Source organism: Bison bison, unplaced genomic scaffold (assembly GCF_000754665.1).
Source record: "Bison bison bison isolate TAMUID 2011002044 unplaced genomic scaffold, Bison_UMD1.0 scf7180017864327, whole genome shotgun sequence".
Classification (NCBI taxonomy): domain Eukaryota; kingdom Metazoa; phylum Chordata; class Mammalia; order Artiodactyla; family Bovidae; genus Bison; species Bison bison.
The window spans coordinates 1,977,084-1,995,044 of NW_011494899.1; the positions used below are offsets into that span (position 1 = coordinate 1,977,084).

General features: G+C 39.8%; 1 protein-coding gene across 1 annotated transcript in view; it reads left to right on the forward strand.

The window, feature by feature from the left end:
- The first annotated feature begins 274 nt into the window (after positions 1-274).
- Positions 275-17,961, forward strand: part of RTCB (RNA 2',3'-cyclic phosphate and 5'-OH ligase) — a 21,570-nt gene continuing 3,883 nt past the window's right edge. The window contains exons 1-11 of the mRNA XM_010853367.1: positions 275-445; positions 3,261-3,339; positions 5,797-5,864; positions 7,061-7,160; positions 9,198-9,354; positions 10,927-11,083; positions 12,038-12,197; positions 13,461-13,636; positions 14,447-14,635; positions 15,330-15,440; positions 17,020-17,139. Of these exons, the coding sequence (XP_010851669.1) occupies positions 353-445; positions 3,261-3,339; positions 5,797-5,864; positions 7,061-7,160; positions 9,198-9,354; positions 10,927-11,083; positions 12,038-12,197; positions 13,461-13,636; positions 14,447-14,635; positions 15,330-15,440; positions 17,020-17,139 (1,410 nt within the window). The 5' untranslated portion in view covers positions 275-352. The remainder of the gene's footprint in view (positions 446-3,260; positions 3,340-5,796; positions 5,865-7,060; positions 7,161-9,197; positions 9,355-10,926; positions 11,084-12,037; positions 12,198-13,460; positions 13,637-14,446; positions 14,636-15,329; positions 15,441-17,019; positions 17,140-17,961) is intronic.

Consider the following 17,961-nt stretch of genomic DNA (forward strand, 5'->3'; position numbering starts at 1 on the left):
CCCTATGGACTGTAGCCTACCAGGCTCCTCTGTCCAATGCTGAAAAGCACTTCCAAAACGAAAGATAACTAGATCATACTAAAAAGTACTGGATTTAGCTTAGCTTTAGCGTGGAAGAGACTGACTAGTTAACATCCACAAAGATAAATGCTAGAGGATGGTCTATCTTAACTAGTAAAGGAAAAAGAGAGAGCGCGCGATTGATACAAGTTTTGAACCTCGGCGCTTGCCGTCGCCCACCCTGCTGCGGAACCGGCCGCGCCTGCGCGCTGAGTGCCGGAAGGCGGTGTTTAAGTCAGCGGGACAACGCGGCCAGTGGATTCTCAAAGGGAAGCCGTGAGTTTTCACCACCATGAGTCGCAGTTATAATGATGAGCTGCAGTTCTTGGAAAAGATCAGTAAGAACTGCTGGAGAATCAAGAAGGGCTTCGTGCCCAACATGCAGGTGAGGCGGGGGAGCAGGGCCCGTGGCTGGGGGTCCGTGGCGCCTCCCTGCCCACCGGGCTGGGCCTCCTCCAACCCCTCCAGACCCCTAGCGCGCGGGGGCCGCCCTCGTCCCGCCGCCAGCGGATTTCCTCTGGCGTCCACCCCAAGTTCCCCTCCGTCCCATGAGTGCTTCCTCCGTGCCGACCCAACGTCTCCGGTGGAGACGTCCCAGCACGGTGAGGGGGAAGAAAGCGGAATGCGTCCAGCGCATCCACATAAATAAGAAACTGGCCTTTGCGAAGCGTTTTCACACAGAAGTCTCATAAATGGACCGTTGCTGAGCCTTGGAGACAGCAGCGGTCTTCCACTAGGTGCTCAGCAAGTCCGGAGTGGAGTTGCTTGGGCCAAACTCCGCTCCTCTGAGTCATGCTGGTCATTCATGTAACGTTTACGGACCTGTATTCACTGTACCGAGTTTTTAGTTCACTGTACTGTTCTTTGTGGGTGTTTTTTTTTTTTTTTTTAATTGACAGGCAAAGTTTTAATAGAACAGTCTTTCTTCTCGAAACAGACGAGAAAGGTCACAGGGCGGGGTGTTTTCTTTTTCACAGGCACTTGTCAGTAGGGCCTGGAGGGTCAGTCGATTGCACAACTTCTTTTACTCACCTAGTAGAAGCTCAGCTAAGACATGGTGTCCAGTTCATGTCTTCGTCTGACAGGATGATGTATTCCCGATGAAGACTTGGGACCCTGATACTAGAGAGTTTGAAAACCTGGTCTCTGTTATTTTGGGGCTTCCTTGCCATTTGTGCTTACTGTCTTTCATTAAAGTGAAGAAAGAAGGCATTTGTGAGGTTTTGGCGCATATGTTCTTAAATGGCTTTTGAAATCCCTTTAGATACCCTGCAAGTGTACTGAAGGTTTGTGATTCTGCGTCTTGGTAAAAGTTCCTGAGAGCCACTCCACTGTTTTACTCAGTATTATTATTGAGTGTCCCCTATGAACAAAGCACTTAGCTAGACGCCGAGGGGAGGAAAAACCCATAGCGGTGAACCTCCTTTTTGCTCTGTTTTTCCCCCTTGGTAGCGACTTCACTTTCACTTTTCACTTTCATGCATTGGAGAAGGAAATGGCAACCCACTCCAGTATTCTTGCCTGGAGAATCCCAGGGACAGAGGAGCTTAGTGGGCTGCCGTCTATGGGGTCGCACAGAGTCGGACACGACTGAAGCGACTTAGCAGTAGCAGCAGGAGCAGTTTCTTTTTATGGAATCCGGTTCTCTGAATGGAGTAGAAAATAAAAAATCATATGATCATCCTAAGAAGATTGTGACACACATTGTCATGTTTTGACAGCAGTCCTAGCTTAACTTTTAATTCACACTCTCCTGCTAATTCTGCATGGGAGCAAGTCTGATTTTGCTCAGCACTTTCCATTAACTATTTAAACAACACTTTGCTACCACCTCTCCCTTGGGAATGGAAAGTTGAAACATTGATATATTGCTCTTAAAAAGTTACTGACCTTTATGCTAGGCTTGTGTTGAATTCCCATTCTCTTAAGAGTAGAGAATAACACTTGAATTCTCATCTCTCTCTTAATCTCCATTCCTCTCACAAGAACCATGTGCTACACTAAAAATTTCTCTTTGTTCCTTAAAAACATTTCTCTCCCATCTTTATGTCATCTTTCCATTCAGCTCCTAAATATGTTGCTGTTCCAGTAATGTCTTTTGTCTTTAAAGAGCCAGCTCAGTGTTCACAAAGGGAACAAACTGTGAAGCCCCCCCCACGCCCCCACCCTAGACTGTTGAGCCCCTTCTACATCAGATTTTTCTGTAGAACTCTGCTTCTATTACAGCACTGGCATCATTGCACGCTCTGCATGTTCTAGTCGACCACATCCTAGACTGGAAGCTGCACAAAGAGACAACCCTGCATCGTTTCTGTCTCTCCCCTACTGTGCAGTACAGTCCTGACACATAATGAGTCCTCAGTAAGCGGTGAATAATAAATGCGACCCTTTAGAAAAGTGTGCTGGAGATATTCTCCATCAACTGGTATTGTTAGTCTCCCAGTGGTACGATGCAGAAGTTTTCCTTCTGATAAATCAATTTCCTTGTCCAGATGATTATTAAGTCTTTGGTTCTTCACTGCTTGGCAGATCCTTCATAATATTTGATCTCTGATTAACCTGTTCTCACCTTTGGTGTTACATAAGTATATCTTCCATTGTCTTGTGTGTGCCTCTATCATCAAGCTTTTTTATTCTCTTAGAATTACACAGATTGTAAAACTAAACTTTTTTTTTATTCACTGTTTACATAAGTACAGATTTGTACTTATCAAATCAAAACAGAGGACAGTAAAGTGTAGTGTGCTGTTGTCTTAGACATGGAAAAAGTATGCTTAGGTCAGATGATTGCATTTGTATGTTTAGATCTGAGCTTTTGATTCTTTTTTTTTTTCCAAAACCTACTGATGTTTTAGAAGCACAAGAATACTGAGACCTTTGGCCTTAGTGAGAGCATTGTTGGAAGACTTTTCTTAATCCCACATGCACACAAAATATTTTACCTGTTGAACTTTTAAATGTGGCTTATGAGAGTAGAAGAATAAACAAAATGATTTGTGGAACATTGTAAAATACATTTCAAAGGTATATTTAAAGATGGGAACATCTTGTAAGAAGTTTTCTGCTATTTAAGGTAGTGTGAGAGTATTTTATGAAGAGTAAAGCAAAATAAATATTGTCTGCAGTGTTTGTATTCTATCCAGTACTTGTATATCAGGTCTGTGTGCTCTGACATAATTTTTCCCTTTCTTTGATACCAGGTTGAAGGAGTTTTCTATGTGAATGATTCTCTGGAAAAATTAATGTTTGAAGAATTAAGGAATGCCTGTCGAGGTGGTGGTACGTAAATTATAGAGTTTTACATGTGGCAGTACAACTAGTGTATACCTTGTGGTGTGAAAATGGTAACTCAAATAATTATAATTTAAAAATACAAAAGTATTGTCGAGGAATGATCAAGATTTGAAGTGAGACAAAAGCCTGTTACTTATTCGTGATCACATTTTTGGCCGCCTGAGCTTGTATAAAGCACTTTAGCTGGATGGACCTGGTGGGTTTTGCAGCCAACCTCTGACAGTTACAATAAGAACAACCATTTACTGTGCACTTACTATGTAAATGTACAGGCATTTACATAGCTTATGGCATGTAATTCTTGGACTAACTCTAAGAGGAAGATACCTCCATTTTACAGATGTTTAAGTCAAGGCTCGGTGAGGTTAAGTCATTTTAGTTCATCCAAGGCTATAGTTTCTCAGTAACAGAACCAGAATTCAGAACCAGTTGTGTCTAATTACAAAGTCAGTATGCCTTTAGTCTCACTAAACTTCAGTTATCTCATCCATAAAAAAGAGTTTATCACACCTATCTTGCAAGACTATGGGGAGATATAGAGATAAATGTATAACATTCTGATGATGATGGTGAAATAGAAATCTAGTTTTAACCCTTTTATTTTTTAGGTCAACAAACCTAAAATAAATTTCACCACTGTCTCACCAGGGCATGCTGACTTGTCTAAAAAGATGTGCTGATATTACAACCCCAGATCCCCTGACTCCATGCAGTTTCACAACACTTCCTAATTGCCCTTTTTTGTCATTTAGAGTAAAACTATTTTGTTTTTGTTTTTTTTTAATAAATATTATGAACAGTTAAAAGAATGCTTTTTTTATATTGACAACATAATGTGTAATGATTATGTTTTACAATTCCAAGTACAGTATTTGCAGGCAACCATCATAGTCTGCACAGAATACTGACAGCGTGTTTGTAATTAGTGTGGTTGCCCTCACTGCTTTCCTGTGTGTGTGCTGCCTTCTTTCCCACTTATTCTCAAACACACTTATGAAAACTTTGTTTTTGTAGTCCTAACCACTACCCCTTCATTTAATCCAGTCTAGAAAAGTGACTATATTTCTGCCAAAAATCCCAAAGAAAGGCAATGCCAAAGAATGCTCAAACTACCGCACAATTGCACTCATCTCACATGCTAGTAAAGTAATGCTTAAAATACTCCAAGCCAAGCTTCAGCAATATGTGAACCATGAACTTCGATATGTTCAAACTGGTTTTAGAAAAGGCAGAGGAACCAGAGATCAAATTGCCAACATCCACTCGATCATCGAAAAAGCAAGAGCGTTCCAGAAAAACATCTATTTCTGCTTTATTGACTATGCCAAAGCCTTTGACTGTGTGGATCGCAATAAACTGTGGAAAATTCTGAAAGTGATGGGAATACCAGATCACCTGACTTGCCTCTTGAGAAACCTGTATGCAGGACAGGAAGCAACAGTTAGAACTGGACATGGAACAACAGACTAGTTCCAAATAGGAAAAGGAATCCATCAAGGCTGTATATTGTCCCCCTGCTTATTTAACTTATATGCAGAGTACATCATGAGAAATGCTGGGGTGGAGGAAGCACAAGCTGGAATCAAGATTGCCGGGAGAAATATCAATAACCTCAGATATGCAGATGACACCACCCTTATGGCAGAAAGTGAAGAAGAACTAAAGAGCCTCTTGTTGAAAGTGAAAGAGGAGAGTGAAAAAGTTGGCTTAAAGCTCAACATTCAGAAAACTAAGATCATGGCATCCAGTCCCATCACTTCATGGGAAACAGATGGGGAAACAGTGGCTGACTTTATTTTTCAGGGCTCCAGAATCACTGCAGATGGTGATTGCAGCCATGAAATTAAAAGATGCTTACTCCTTGAAAGGAAAGTTATGACCAACCTAGACAGCATATTAAAAAGCAGACACATTACTTTGCCAACAAAGGTGCGTCTAGTCAAGGCTATGGTTTTTCCAGTGGTCATGTATGGATGTGAGAGTTGGACTGTGAAGAAGGCTGAGCGCCGAAGAATTGATGCTTTTGAACTGTAGTGTTAGAAAAGACTCTTGAGAGTCCCTTGGACTGCAAGGAGATCCAACCAGTCCATCCTAAAGGAGATCAATCCTGGGTGTTCATTGGAAGGACTGATGTTGAAGCTCAAACTCCAATACTTTGGCCACCTGATGCAAAGAGCTAACTCATTTGAAAAGACCCTGATGCTGGGAATGATTGAGGGCAGGAGGAGAAGGGCACAACAGAGGATGAGATGGTTGGATGGCATCACCAACTTGATGGACACGGGTTTGGGTGGACTCTGGGAGTTGGTGATGGACAGGGAGGCCTGGCATGTTGTGATTCATGGGATCGCAAAGAGTCAGACACGACTGAGTGAGTGAATTGAACTAAACTACCAAAAATCAAATGTGTTCACTTTTTTCATATTGAAATTTTGTTTTCAGGTGTTGGTGGCTTCCTGCCAGCCATGAAACAAATTGGCAATGTGGCCGCCCTGCCTGGGATTGTTCATGTGAGTCCATATTCAGAGCTTTAGTCACTTATATTTTCTTTTAGTCTAAAAGTTTGTTGAATAGGTGAATGGCCATGCCTAGCTGATAGTGGTATCATCTAGACAGTGGCCCTCAAACATCTAGAAATAACTGTGGAATTTAAAGAAATAATTGAATCTGGGTATATCTCAGTTTCTGGTTGCCTTTGGCCAGAATCTGTAAGTGTTTGAGAACCTTTGGAGTAGATTTTATTGTCTTGTTTCTTATTGTTGTACACATTACTCTTGTATTAGTGTACCACCAGGGAAAGTTTCAGTGTGGCCGCATTCAAGAGGATGACTGGAGGAAGATTGGAAAGAAGTATAAGGGTTAGGACTGAGGGAAGGGAGAGAGGTGCACAATATAACTGTTAAGGATATGAGTGGAAAAAGAGGCTGGTGGTGATGCTGGGGATAGAAATGGATGGTACAAGTGGGGACCCCACCCAAGTCTGCATTTCAGATTCCACCATTAGGGGTAGATGTTAAATCCAGCAGACATGTTTTGAGGTCCTGATGCAGGTTACTATGTTCAGCACTTGGGGGAAGAAATGAAGAGACGTGGCTTGTACATTTAAGGAAGTGTTCAGGTGTCTGCATATATCCCTACCATGTTGTGATCTCCATTCTTTCTGAGTCAGGATACTTCCCTAGGCCCCGGATGTAGACAGTGCACAGTTTTCACTCCATCTGATGTGTTACATTTGTCTTATTTCTTAAACACTGAGGACCTTTGTAAATCTGGCATTTCTCTCCTGTCAACCTGACATGACCACAATTTGTCAATGTCTAAGCATCATCTTTAAAATGTGATAGTATTAAAATTAGCATATGGTTGTCCTATATCATGTTGTACTGAGGCGTTTCTCTTTTCAGTTTTCTTAGTTAATGGTCAGGATTTGAGGGGGTGGGGAATGTTGTGGATTTTTTTGTCTTTTGGCTGAACTGCAAGTGGGAAAATCCCAGTGGTCAAACTTTGTAAAAAGTCTTTCCTGCCATATCTAGCTTTATGATTAGGAATTTTTATACCCAATTTCCACCAATAGAGAAGATTTCATGAAAACAGAATCTTGATTTGGGGAAGGTTTTAATTCCCAGTCTGTTTTAGAGTAAGATCTGTCAGGCAGCCAGAGTGCCAGGTGGAGAAAGCTGTATTTCTTTTTCTGATTTTCTTTCAGCGATCCATCGGTCTTCCTGATGTCCATTCAGGTTATGGGTTTGCTATTGGAAATATGGCAGCCTTTGATATGAACGACCCTGAAGCAGTGGTATCCCCAGGTAAGGTCACTGTACACGTCTGCTGTCAGGCGTGTAGCTTCTCAGAATCATAGCCTTTCTAGAATAGATTGTGGCTGCTTTTTGTGTGTGCATGTCAGCTTCATCATGTTCTATCATTTCTGTTCTTCATTTTCTAAGAGGATTAATTGTGGACACTTGGAGGCTATTAAAATATCAAATAAAAGCATATATTTATTTAAAACTATTTGAGCTCCTACTTTGTGCCAGGCATTATTCAGACATTGGCTACAAAACAAACCAAAAGACTTCCCTGGCTAGTGTATCTTCTTTGTGTCACAGTTACCTCTTAGACAAATTGGAGCTAATGATATTACTTACGACATAATATTTTTGTGAAGATTAAATGCATTAAGCTGTGCTAAAGTACTTAGTACAATGCTAGACACTTAGGAAGTACTTGATAAGCGTTTGCTCCTATTATCATCGTTATTATCCACTTCTAGTTGTACACTTCTTTTCTGCTGTGGTATGCTTTCACTGAAAATATTTCACACCAGAAATAGTATCTTTGCTCTAGAGTCTGAAAAAAAAAGATGAAAGTACAAATTATATGTTGAGAGTTTTGGTGGACAGGATCATTTTAGAGCAATCCTCTGCCAAGAATAATGAGAAAAGCTGTGTAAAAATTTCAAAACAAAACCAAAACACATCTGTTGAAACCATAAGAAAACTGTTGAGACAGTAAGAATTTGTGAGGCTAAGATCCAGAGGAAAAAGTGCAAGTACATGCGCCCAATATTTAGCACTTTTAGCTTTTCTTTTGAGGTCATGGCAGATTTGTCCTTAAGGACGCAGATGATGCGAATAACCCTGTTACAGACTTGACACCTTCACCTCTAAGATATGTATGTGATTGTACGTGCACCCACATTATAGTGCACCCAAGAATTGTAGAATACACGTTCTTTTCAAGCGCACATAGAATGTTCACCAAAACTAGACCATGTACTGAGCCACGAAGATGATCTCAGATTTCAAAGCATTGAAATCAGAGTAGCATTTCTCAAACTTTAGACTTGAGACCTTTTTACATTCTTAAAATTATTGAAGGTTGGTCTCAAAGGCTTTTATTGATGTTTACCTTACTGGAAATTAAAACTGAAAAAGTTTAAAACAGTAACGTGTAAGCACACATTCCATGTTTCATTATGCCTCACAGCAAACATGTTATCACATGTCATGTAGCCTTTGGAAAACTTCACTGTGCAGTAGAGAGAATGCATTTAGAAGGCTAATGAATGTCTTAGCATTGTTATACAGTTAATCCTAAAGACATGAAATGATCTCTGGGCCATACGTAAGAACCACTGTTACAAAGAGTAGTATCCTACCACAGTGGAGTTAAGTTAGAAATCATGAACAATAAAAACTAAGGGGAAGAAACCCCATATGTTTGTAAATTGAGCAGTATGCATTTAAATAACCCATGGGTCAAGAAAATCATAATGGAAACTACAAATAATTTTAATGATAATTTTAAAAATAACCTGTCTAAAAATTGTTACTATTAATACCATCCTTGAATAGAAATACACAGCCTTCAGTGCACAGATTACAAAGGAAGAAAGGCTACAGTATCAATGATACAAGCATCCATCTCAAAAGGTTAACAAAAAGCACAACAAATTAAACCCAGGAAAGATAGAAAGATGGAAATAAGAGCAAGATTAATGAAACAATATACAATGGAAAGGATCAACAAAGTCAAAAGTTGGTTCTTTGAAAGGACTAATAGAATTCATGAACCCCTGATAAGAGTGACCGAGAAAAAAAGAGAAGCACATAATTCACATTTTAATCTCTAGTCTAAATGTTACTTATGGTTATTTTTGCCTCCTTGGCCCACAGTATGTGTTTAAATTATGTTGTTGTTAGCTACTTTGTCAGCTACTTTAAAACATAATCTTTAAGAGTGGCTATCTTTTAAACCCTTTATTCATAGTGGGTAACCACTGGTAACAATGCTTAACCACCTGGTTTTGCTAATATTTGACTTAATTTTTCTCTATTTTGTAGGTGGTGTTGGGTTTGACATTAACTGTGGTGTCCGCTTGCTGAGAACCAATTTAGATGAAAGTGATGTTCAGCCTGTGAAAGAGCAACTTGCCCAAGCTATGTTTGACCACATTCCTGTGGGAGTGGGGTCAAAAGGTGTCATCCCAATGAATGCCAAGTAAGAACAAAAGTTTCCAATATATGGAATGAGAGATAATAACCACGTGATCCTCATTTTCAGTGTAGGACATTTAGGAGATAGGGATTGTTCAGTCACTTTTCAGGAAGTGTAATGAACTGTTTTTTTAAGCATGAGGTCCATAACGTTTGTTAGAAACACTAGTCAATTCATGTTCATTGTGACAGCCTTTGACATACAGTTCTAAATAGAATAATATCCATTAATGTTTACTGAGCATTTCCTATGTGCAAAGCATTGTGTGGTGGTGGATGTGTATATCATTTTGTGTAGGTAATAATGCTAATATTATCCGTGGTTTACAAGAAAGGAAACTGAGGTGTAAAGAGATAATAGTAAATAAGCTAGTAAAGTCAGGATTCACATCAAGGATCCTTTGGCTTCAGAGGTTATATTCTGAAGAGCACTGTCCTTTGTCAGTGAAGATGTATTTATTGATGACCTTCCTTTTTGGGTGATAGCCCTGAGTTTGTTCTTCACTTACAATATCATGTATTTCCAAAGTAGAGAATTCCATGTAAGACTACCCTGCAGTGGCCTTTTAGTGGCCATCGGTGTACTGTGTCATATCTTGTGTAAAGCTGTACACCTTACACTTTGCAGGGTGTGCTTAATAAGTGTACCTCTTTAATATCTTCTGTTTTATCTTTAAAATTTGTATGAATTTCGTGTTCTATTCAGATACGTGTACAGACATTAATATTAAAACATTTTAGCTATTTCCTGTTATATACAACTCCTATTTACCAAAAAGCAAAACACAACCCCCCAAAAAACACTTAGAGTAAAACTGATACATTTGGAAGATGCTTATTCTGTGATTTTATGTGGTCCCTGACATGCAGTTCCACTTTGAAAAGCATACTTGGAACATCTAATAAATTCCAAGCATCTTTACAAATATTTTTGATAGGAATTTTGTCCTAATAGGTAATGTTTGAAATGAGCTGTTGTGGGGAGAGCACATTGATCATTGTAATTGCTCCTGATAATATTTTGAAAAGGGGCTGGACCTTAAGTGAAGATGAGAGCTTTTACCTTCTAGGGGTTTAATGTGTATACACCTCAACTTCAAAATGCAGGTACAGTAAAGCTAGGTAGTACTTCTGTTGCCTGAGGACATTGAGATAGCTTTATTTATTATTTGTAATTTTTCATACATTACTATGAAAAGTTAGTGTTAACTGTGGTAAAGTTGGTGGTAGATAATGACTGTTGGTTATAGTTACAAATTTTCTGTGGCTGCTTAATCACTGCATCATAGAATTCAGGATCAGAGAGGTAAATAAAATTTGAAAAGTATGAGGGGCTGTAAAAATGTGAAGAACTATAATCATCTCCAATGTGGTGTTTAGTACTTCAGTATTCAATTATTTATGAAACTGCTTTCCTCAAAAAACTAAAATTGCTAATAGCATGAACTGTGTCCCACACAATGCCTGAGGCACAGGCAATAAATGGAGTGCTTTCCTCTGCCCTTTGAGATGTGGTCATTCTTAGGTTTTGATCTGCCTTGGCTGTGAAGTGACCTTCACCTTGTTACTCACTCAGAGACTTGGAGGAGGCCTTGGAGATGGGTGTGGACTGGTCCCTGAGAGAAGGCTATGCCTGGGCAGAGGACAAGGAGCACTGTGAGGAGTATGGAAGGATGCTGCAAGCTGATCCCAATAAAGTCTCAGCCAGGGCTAAAAAAAGAGGCCTTCCCCAGGTAACACTCACTTTGGAGGGGAGACGTTCATTTTTTTCATGGTTTTTTTTTGGTGGGGCGAGGGGGGAGTCTCTCTGCCATGTGTGGAGAGTATATCCCCGCGTTTTTCAGAGTACATTGAGAGGAACACAGTTTTATTTATGCTTCATTCTTACTCTTAAAAAGCTGTCAGGAGTTTTCACATATTCATAAAATAAAACAAGGTGTCATGAATTAGAAGTGGATGGGAAGAAAATGAAATATGATTATAAGACTTACAATGTATACCAAAATTGCTTATGTATAAACTTTGCCAATCTACAGATTTGGCTGAAAGTTTTCTAGCATCTAGGTTGAAAACAGATACCTTGTCAGTTCGTGGTGTCCATGAGATTAAAAATATACCAGATGTTTGAAATTTACACTAATTGTAATGGCTTTGCCACTAATTCACTATGACTTTAGGCAAGTCTCTTGCCTTCTGGGTCTTGTTTTCTTAGCTGAGAATTGAGATAAAAGTTAAAACTAGGCAACCTCTGAAGACTCTTGTTGCACTGCCATTTTCTGGGTCCCTAAATCATCTATTAGCTCCAATTATGGGATATATCCTTCCAGTGATGTGTAAGAGTCAGCATTCATCAGAGTTCATCCCAAAATTTGACCATTCTCTCCATGATGTTTAAATTGTCCTGTGAGCCCTTTGACGGTCTGAGTTTTGGTTGATGAAGCTTTTAATGTGTTGTACCTCAAGCAGATAATGAACAGTAAACTGCAGGAACTGCTGTACACTATTTTAGTTGTGTGGAATACTACTTGAAATAAATGAAACTTTTCTAAGCTTAGAAGTTTCTTTATTACATAAAATACTATTTGTGTGGTTATCTTTTTGTTGATTGTTCCTACCAATTTGCTTTTTAAATGGATTTTTTCAAACCAGAGTAGCTGCTGTTGTATCAAACATTCTTACTTTTGTAGTTGGGGACTCTGGGAGCAGGCAACCACTATGCAGAAATCCAGGTTGTGGATGAGATTTTCAACGAGTATGCTGCTAAGAAAATGGGCATTGACCATAAGGGACAGGTGTGTGTGATGATCCACAGTGGAAGCAGAGGCTTGGGCCACCAAGTCGCCACAGGTATATTCTGGACCTAAGTTTTGGCTTGGTGCTAAAAAGTACGTTTTATGGGGAACCATATAGAAGTTTAAGGGAGAAAGTGCTGAAAGTTTACTTGTAGTTTTTTACCCTTGTTCTCCTCACTGGCAATGCGTCTTTGAACAAATTAACTTCACTAGGCTTTAATTTCCTTGTTGGAAAAAAATGAGAATAATTATTTTGTACAGTGTTGTAAACGCTCCACTTTTTATGTTTACTCTACAGATTACTGTTACTAGCTGACCAAGAAAGAGCAATAAAAATCTTAAATTGTAGAATTTATGATAGATGCAGATTTATCAAGATTGGGTATTATGATGGATTCAGTGATAAAATAGTAAGGCAAGGACTCTGCTGTCAGATTATCTCATGAGAAAGATGTCATGTTTATTAAAAAGAAAAACTAAAGGCAAAAGATAGTAATTGATAAAATAATGTGGAAGAGACAGAATGTTTGGGTAAAAGATTTTAGAGGTGACTTCATAGACACACAACATTTGAACAATCATATGTGCAGGACATTCATGACCAGAAGACAGCATAAACAAAAGCAGGAGGCAGGGAAATAAAGGTCATTTTGGATGGTTCGTAGGATGTGTGAAAGGGTTTATGGATATAGGATAACTTATATGGACACATGGAAATTATAAACTCTGAGTTACAATTATGGTTCATCCTTGTATGTATGTTTCATTCTGTGGGAATTTAATGATCTGTCCCAACATGGCCTGTTTAGGGTATTTTGTCTAGCAGGAGTATGGAGCACTGGCTAACATTTCTGAACTTTCTACTGAGTACTTCTCTACAGTTTATCACGAATTCGAGTTGCATGCAGAAGATCTAGCAACTTATCTCCAGTTCTTTTAGGTTAAGTCACTGAAAATTATTTTCAAAAGCCGTGATAGTAATACATGTTTTACTACTTCTCATTCACATGCCAGGAAAAGAGTAACTCAGACCATGATGTTGTTAATTCTCTATATCTCCATTCCCCTTACAAGTCCTAGAGAGCAAGTGTTCTCTTTGGGGTCCACATACATTGTGTCAGACAGCTCTGACAGAAGATTCTCCATAAATACATCTTAACCAACAAGTAGATGAGCTCAGAAACAATTTAAAGGGAAAAATGTATTTTACTTGTTTCTTTTTAGAATGGTTTTGAATATAGTCTACCTTTCTGCAGTAAATCTGAATTATAAAGGGAAAGCCGGCTGACTTGGACTTGGTTGCTCTCTCTCCTTTCAGATGCACTTGTAGCTATGGAAAAAGCCATGAAGAGAGACAAGATTATAGTCAATGACCGTCAGTTGGCTTGTGCTCGAATTGCTTCCCCAGAGGGTCAGGACTACCTGAAGGGAATGGCAGCGGCTGGGAACTATGCCTGGGTCAACCGCTCTTCCATGACCTTCTTAACCCGTCAGGTACAATTGAAGCTGCTTGTCTGTTCCTAGTTATACATGATGAACTTAAATGATTTAAAACAGTGTAATCAAGTCAAAGCCTATATAATTTGGTTTTGGTGTAATAGATATTCAAAATATTGGCAAAGAGTCCAAGCTTTTGTCGTGTCCTTAAGCTCACTCAGTAGGGTATCAGGAGTGGGGAGAAGAGAAACTAAAATTATTCCTAGAATTTGCCTTGAGCAGTGGAGAGGGTGGAAGTCCTGTTCCCTGAAATTCAGGAGGCTGAGGAAGAAGCACTTCTGAAGAGTGAGATCAAGAGTAGTTGTAATCTTTTTTTCCTCCCCAAAGGGTTTCTTTAAAAAAGAATTTGGCTTTGCTGGGTCTTTGTTGCTACTTTCAGGCTTTCTCTGGTTGCAGGGAGCAGTGGCTACTCTCCAGTTACGGTTCTTGGGCTTCTCCTTGCAGGGGCTTCTCTGGTTGCAGAGCACGGGCTTTAGGCATGTGGGCTCAATAGTTGTGGCTTGTGGGCTTAGTTGCCCTATGGCATGTGGGATCTTCCTGGACCAGGGATCTAACCCGTGTCCCCTGCACTGGCCAGTGGATTCTCAACCGTTGGACCACCAGGGAAGTCCCAAGAGTAGTTACAATTTATTTGGTGACATTTGCTCTGTGGTCTAAAGACAGTTTTTGTCCTTTACATGAAGATTAATAATTTTGCTAATTTTGAACTCTTAGATCCCTCACTCCCTTCAGGAACAGAGCTTTCAGAATCAATAAGTTCTGAAGAGCTAGTTCTGGCCGCTATTAACATTATGCTTTCTCTCTTAGGCTTTTGCCAAGGTCTTCAACACAACCCCTGATGACTTGGACCTGCATGTGATCTATGATGTTTCTCACAATATTGCCAAAGTAGAACAGCATGTGGTGGACGGGAAGGAGCGGACTCTGTTAGTACACAGGAAGGGGTCCACCCGAGCCTTCCCTCCTCACCATCCCCTCATTGCGGTTGATTACCAAGTACGTACTGAGCTATTTGTGGTTTTAAGCAGTGGGGGCATGATTTGGACAGTTCTAAATATGGACGAATTTAAACAGGAAAGCAGCAATTGTGAAAAGAAAACAGTCTGTCATCCATGAGAACAGTGATTTCCAGTCTTCTCTGAAGTACGACTTCACCCTTCATCGGTGCTTGCAGTGTGCTGTCTAAACAATGCTGCATAGAGAATATTCTGCTCCATTAAGATACATTAAGATTCTCTTTTAAGGCCTTTGAATGATTAGAAGACAGGATTAAGACTAAACTCATTCTGTTTCATTCCTCTTCTCCTTTCGATATCTGGCTGTGATCAAGTTAGAAGGACCCTTAACCAGCCATTTCACAGATCAGGAAACAAGCCTGAGAGGGCAAGTGCCATGCTTGCTCAGGATGGTTCTTCCTAAAAACTCTTCCCTACACATTTGAGTTTTGTTTTGCTCTTACTTTTGGTCTGTCTTCTATTTTTCTGGTCCTCACATTTTCCCTCCCATCCTCTACCCTTACCTTTCAGTTATCAAAGAATCAAAATACTGTCTTGATGTAGTTGTGAGAGCAGTGCATTTAGAGGCCCAGGCTTCTCCACAGTCCTTTAGTGCAAGAGGAAATTTAAATCTCAGGCATGGAAAGTTCATGCACTCCTGAATGTTAACATGTTTGATTTGTGTGCTTCCTCAGCTTACCGGACAACCAGTGCTCATTGGTGGCACCATGGGAACCTGTAGCTATGTTCTTACTGGTACTGAGCAGGGCATGACTGAAACCTTTGGAACAACTTGTCATGGAGCGGTGAGTTATGAAAACAGAAGCTCACTTAGAAAGACTATCTTCAGTGTAGTCATTGCTTTGCATTTTGATGGGCAAATATACTTGAAAGTGAAAGCGAAGTCGCTCAGTCATGTACAACTCTTTGTGATTCCATGGGCCGTAGCCTGCAAGGCTCCTCTGTCCATGGGATTTTCCAGGCAAGAACACTGGAGTGGGTTGCCATTTCCTTCTCCAGGGGATCTTCCAGAGCCAGGGATTGAACCCAGGTCTCCTGCACTGCAGGCAGACTCTTTACCGTCTGAGCCACCAGGGAAGCCCTTGGTTGAACATTAACAAAGTTGAGGTTTGGATCTGTCTTGTCTTCTACAAGAGTTTATCCCCAGAATATATACTGTCTAGTAATATATACTGAGGTCACCAAGTATCTCAACCTTGGTGAGTTCATTGTATGGCTAGGAACTATTCCTCAACTCTGAATCCACAAAATGTGGATTGAGAAATTGTCAGACTAGCATAACTGATAAAACTTAACCTGATACAAGTTTACTGCACAGTGTTTCTCAGTGATTTACAGACGTAGCCGTTAGCACAGTTTGTTCCTTACTGAGTAGATCCACCCAAGATTTGGAGGAAACGCCCTGTTTTACAAATCAGGACCCATGTGCAGACTGCTTACCTATTTCAGTGTATTGCTTCTTCTAAGCCAGGCGTTGGCAGACTTTCTATAAAGCACCAGACAGTGAACATTTTAGGCTTTTTGGGCCAGAAGATCTCTGTAGGAGCCATTCCATTTTGCGATCATAGTAGAAAGCAACTGTACATAAACAAGTGGGTTTGCTGTGTCTAATAAAACTTTATTTACAAAAACAGGTAGTAGGCCCCCAGACCAGTTTTCTTACTGCTTTTCTAAGCCATCAACGTTCTTAGCTGGTGATGGAGTGGAAAATAGAAACTGTCTAGGATATCTTTTCAACTGGACAGGCCCTCGCATATATATATCTCTATATATATAAACCGTACTATTTTTTCCTGACCATTTCTTGTTTCCAGTTGCCTCTCAACTCCTAATTTTTAACCCAGTGATCAAAATCATCTTCCCTCACACATGTCAACAATGTTTCAGGGCATTTTTTATTGTCACAGTCAGGGAGAGGAGTTTTGCTGTTGGCATGTAGTGAGTAGAGGCCAAAGATTCTGCTAAATGTCTTAGAGTATGTATGACAGTTACCTAATCCAGGATGTCAGTAAGTGCTAAGGCTGAGAAACTGTTTTAAATCACAAACAGCACAAAGTTTTTGTGATGATAGACTTATCATTTACAATTTTAAATGAACATATTTGTATTTACTTGATAATAGCAATCAGAAACACAAAACTGAATCTTAAAATGCTTTGTAAATGCGAATTTGTTTTCCACAAAGATGATGAATCTTACAACAAAAGGTATATTATAAGCTTGATGAAATAGGAAAAGATTGTTTTTAATTCTTTTTATAGTTTAAAAAGAAGTCAAGGAAAAAGCATATAATCCTAAGGGTTTAAATTAATCACTGGGATTGAACATAATTTATAAATGAAGTTCACTCCTTTCCCAACCTAGGGCCGTGCACTGTCCCGAGCAAAGTCAAGACGTAATTTAGATTTCCAGGATGTCCTCGACAAATTGGCAGACATGGGAATTGCAATCCGTGTTGCCTCACCCAAGCTGGTAATGGAAGAGGTAAGTGAAATTTTGAAAAGTATGCAGCATAAAACTGTTCATAATGTATGCCAGTATACAGAGACAGCAGTTGTTACTATTGCTAATAGAAATATCCTTGAGGAGATGAAAATTAGAAAATTAGAGATACCAAGGGAATCTTGCAAAGATGGGCTCAATAAAGGACAGAAATTGAGCTCATCTTTTCATGCAAAGATGGGCTCAATAAAGGACAGAAATGGTAGGGACCTAACAGAAGCAGAAGATATTAAGAAGAGGTGGCAAGAATACACAGGAGAACTGTACAAAAAAGATCTTCAGGACCCAGATGATCATGATGGTGTGATCACTCACCTAGAGCCAGACATCCTGGAATGTGAAGTTAAGTGGGCCTTAGGAAGCATCACTACGAACAAAGCTAGTGGAGGTGATGGAATTCCAGTTGAGCTATTTCAAATCCTGAAACATGATGCTGTGAAAGTGTTGCACTCAGTATGCCAGCAAATTTGGAAACCTCAGCAGTGTCCACAGGACTGGAAAAGGTCAGTTTTCATTCCAATCCCAAAGAAAGGCAATGCCAAAGAATGCTCAAACTACCACACAATTGCACTCATCTCACACGCTAGTAAAGTAATGCTCAAAATTCTCCAAGCCAGGCTTCAGCAATACGTGAACAGTGAACTTGCAGATGTTCAAGCTGGTTTTAGAAAAGGCAGAGGAACCAGAAATCAAATTGCCAACATCCACTGGATCATCAAAAAAGCAAGAGCATTCCAGAAAAACATCTATTTCTGTTTTATTGACTATGCCAAAGCCTTTGACTGTGTGGATCACAATTAACTG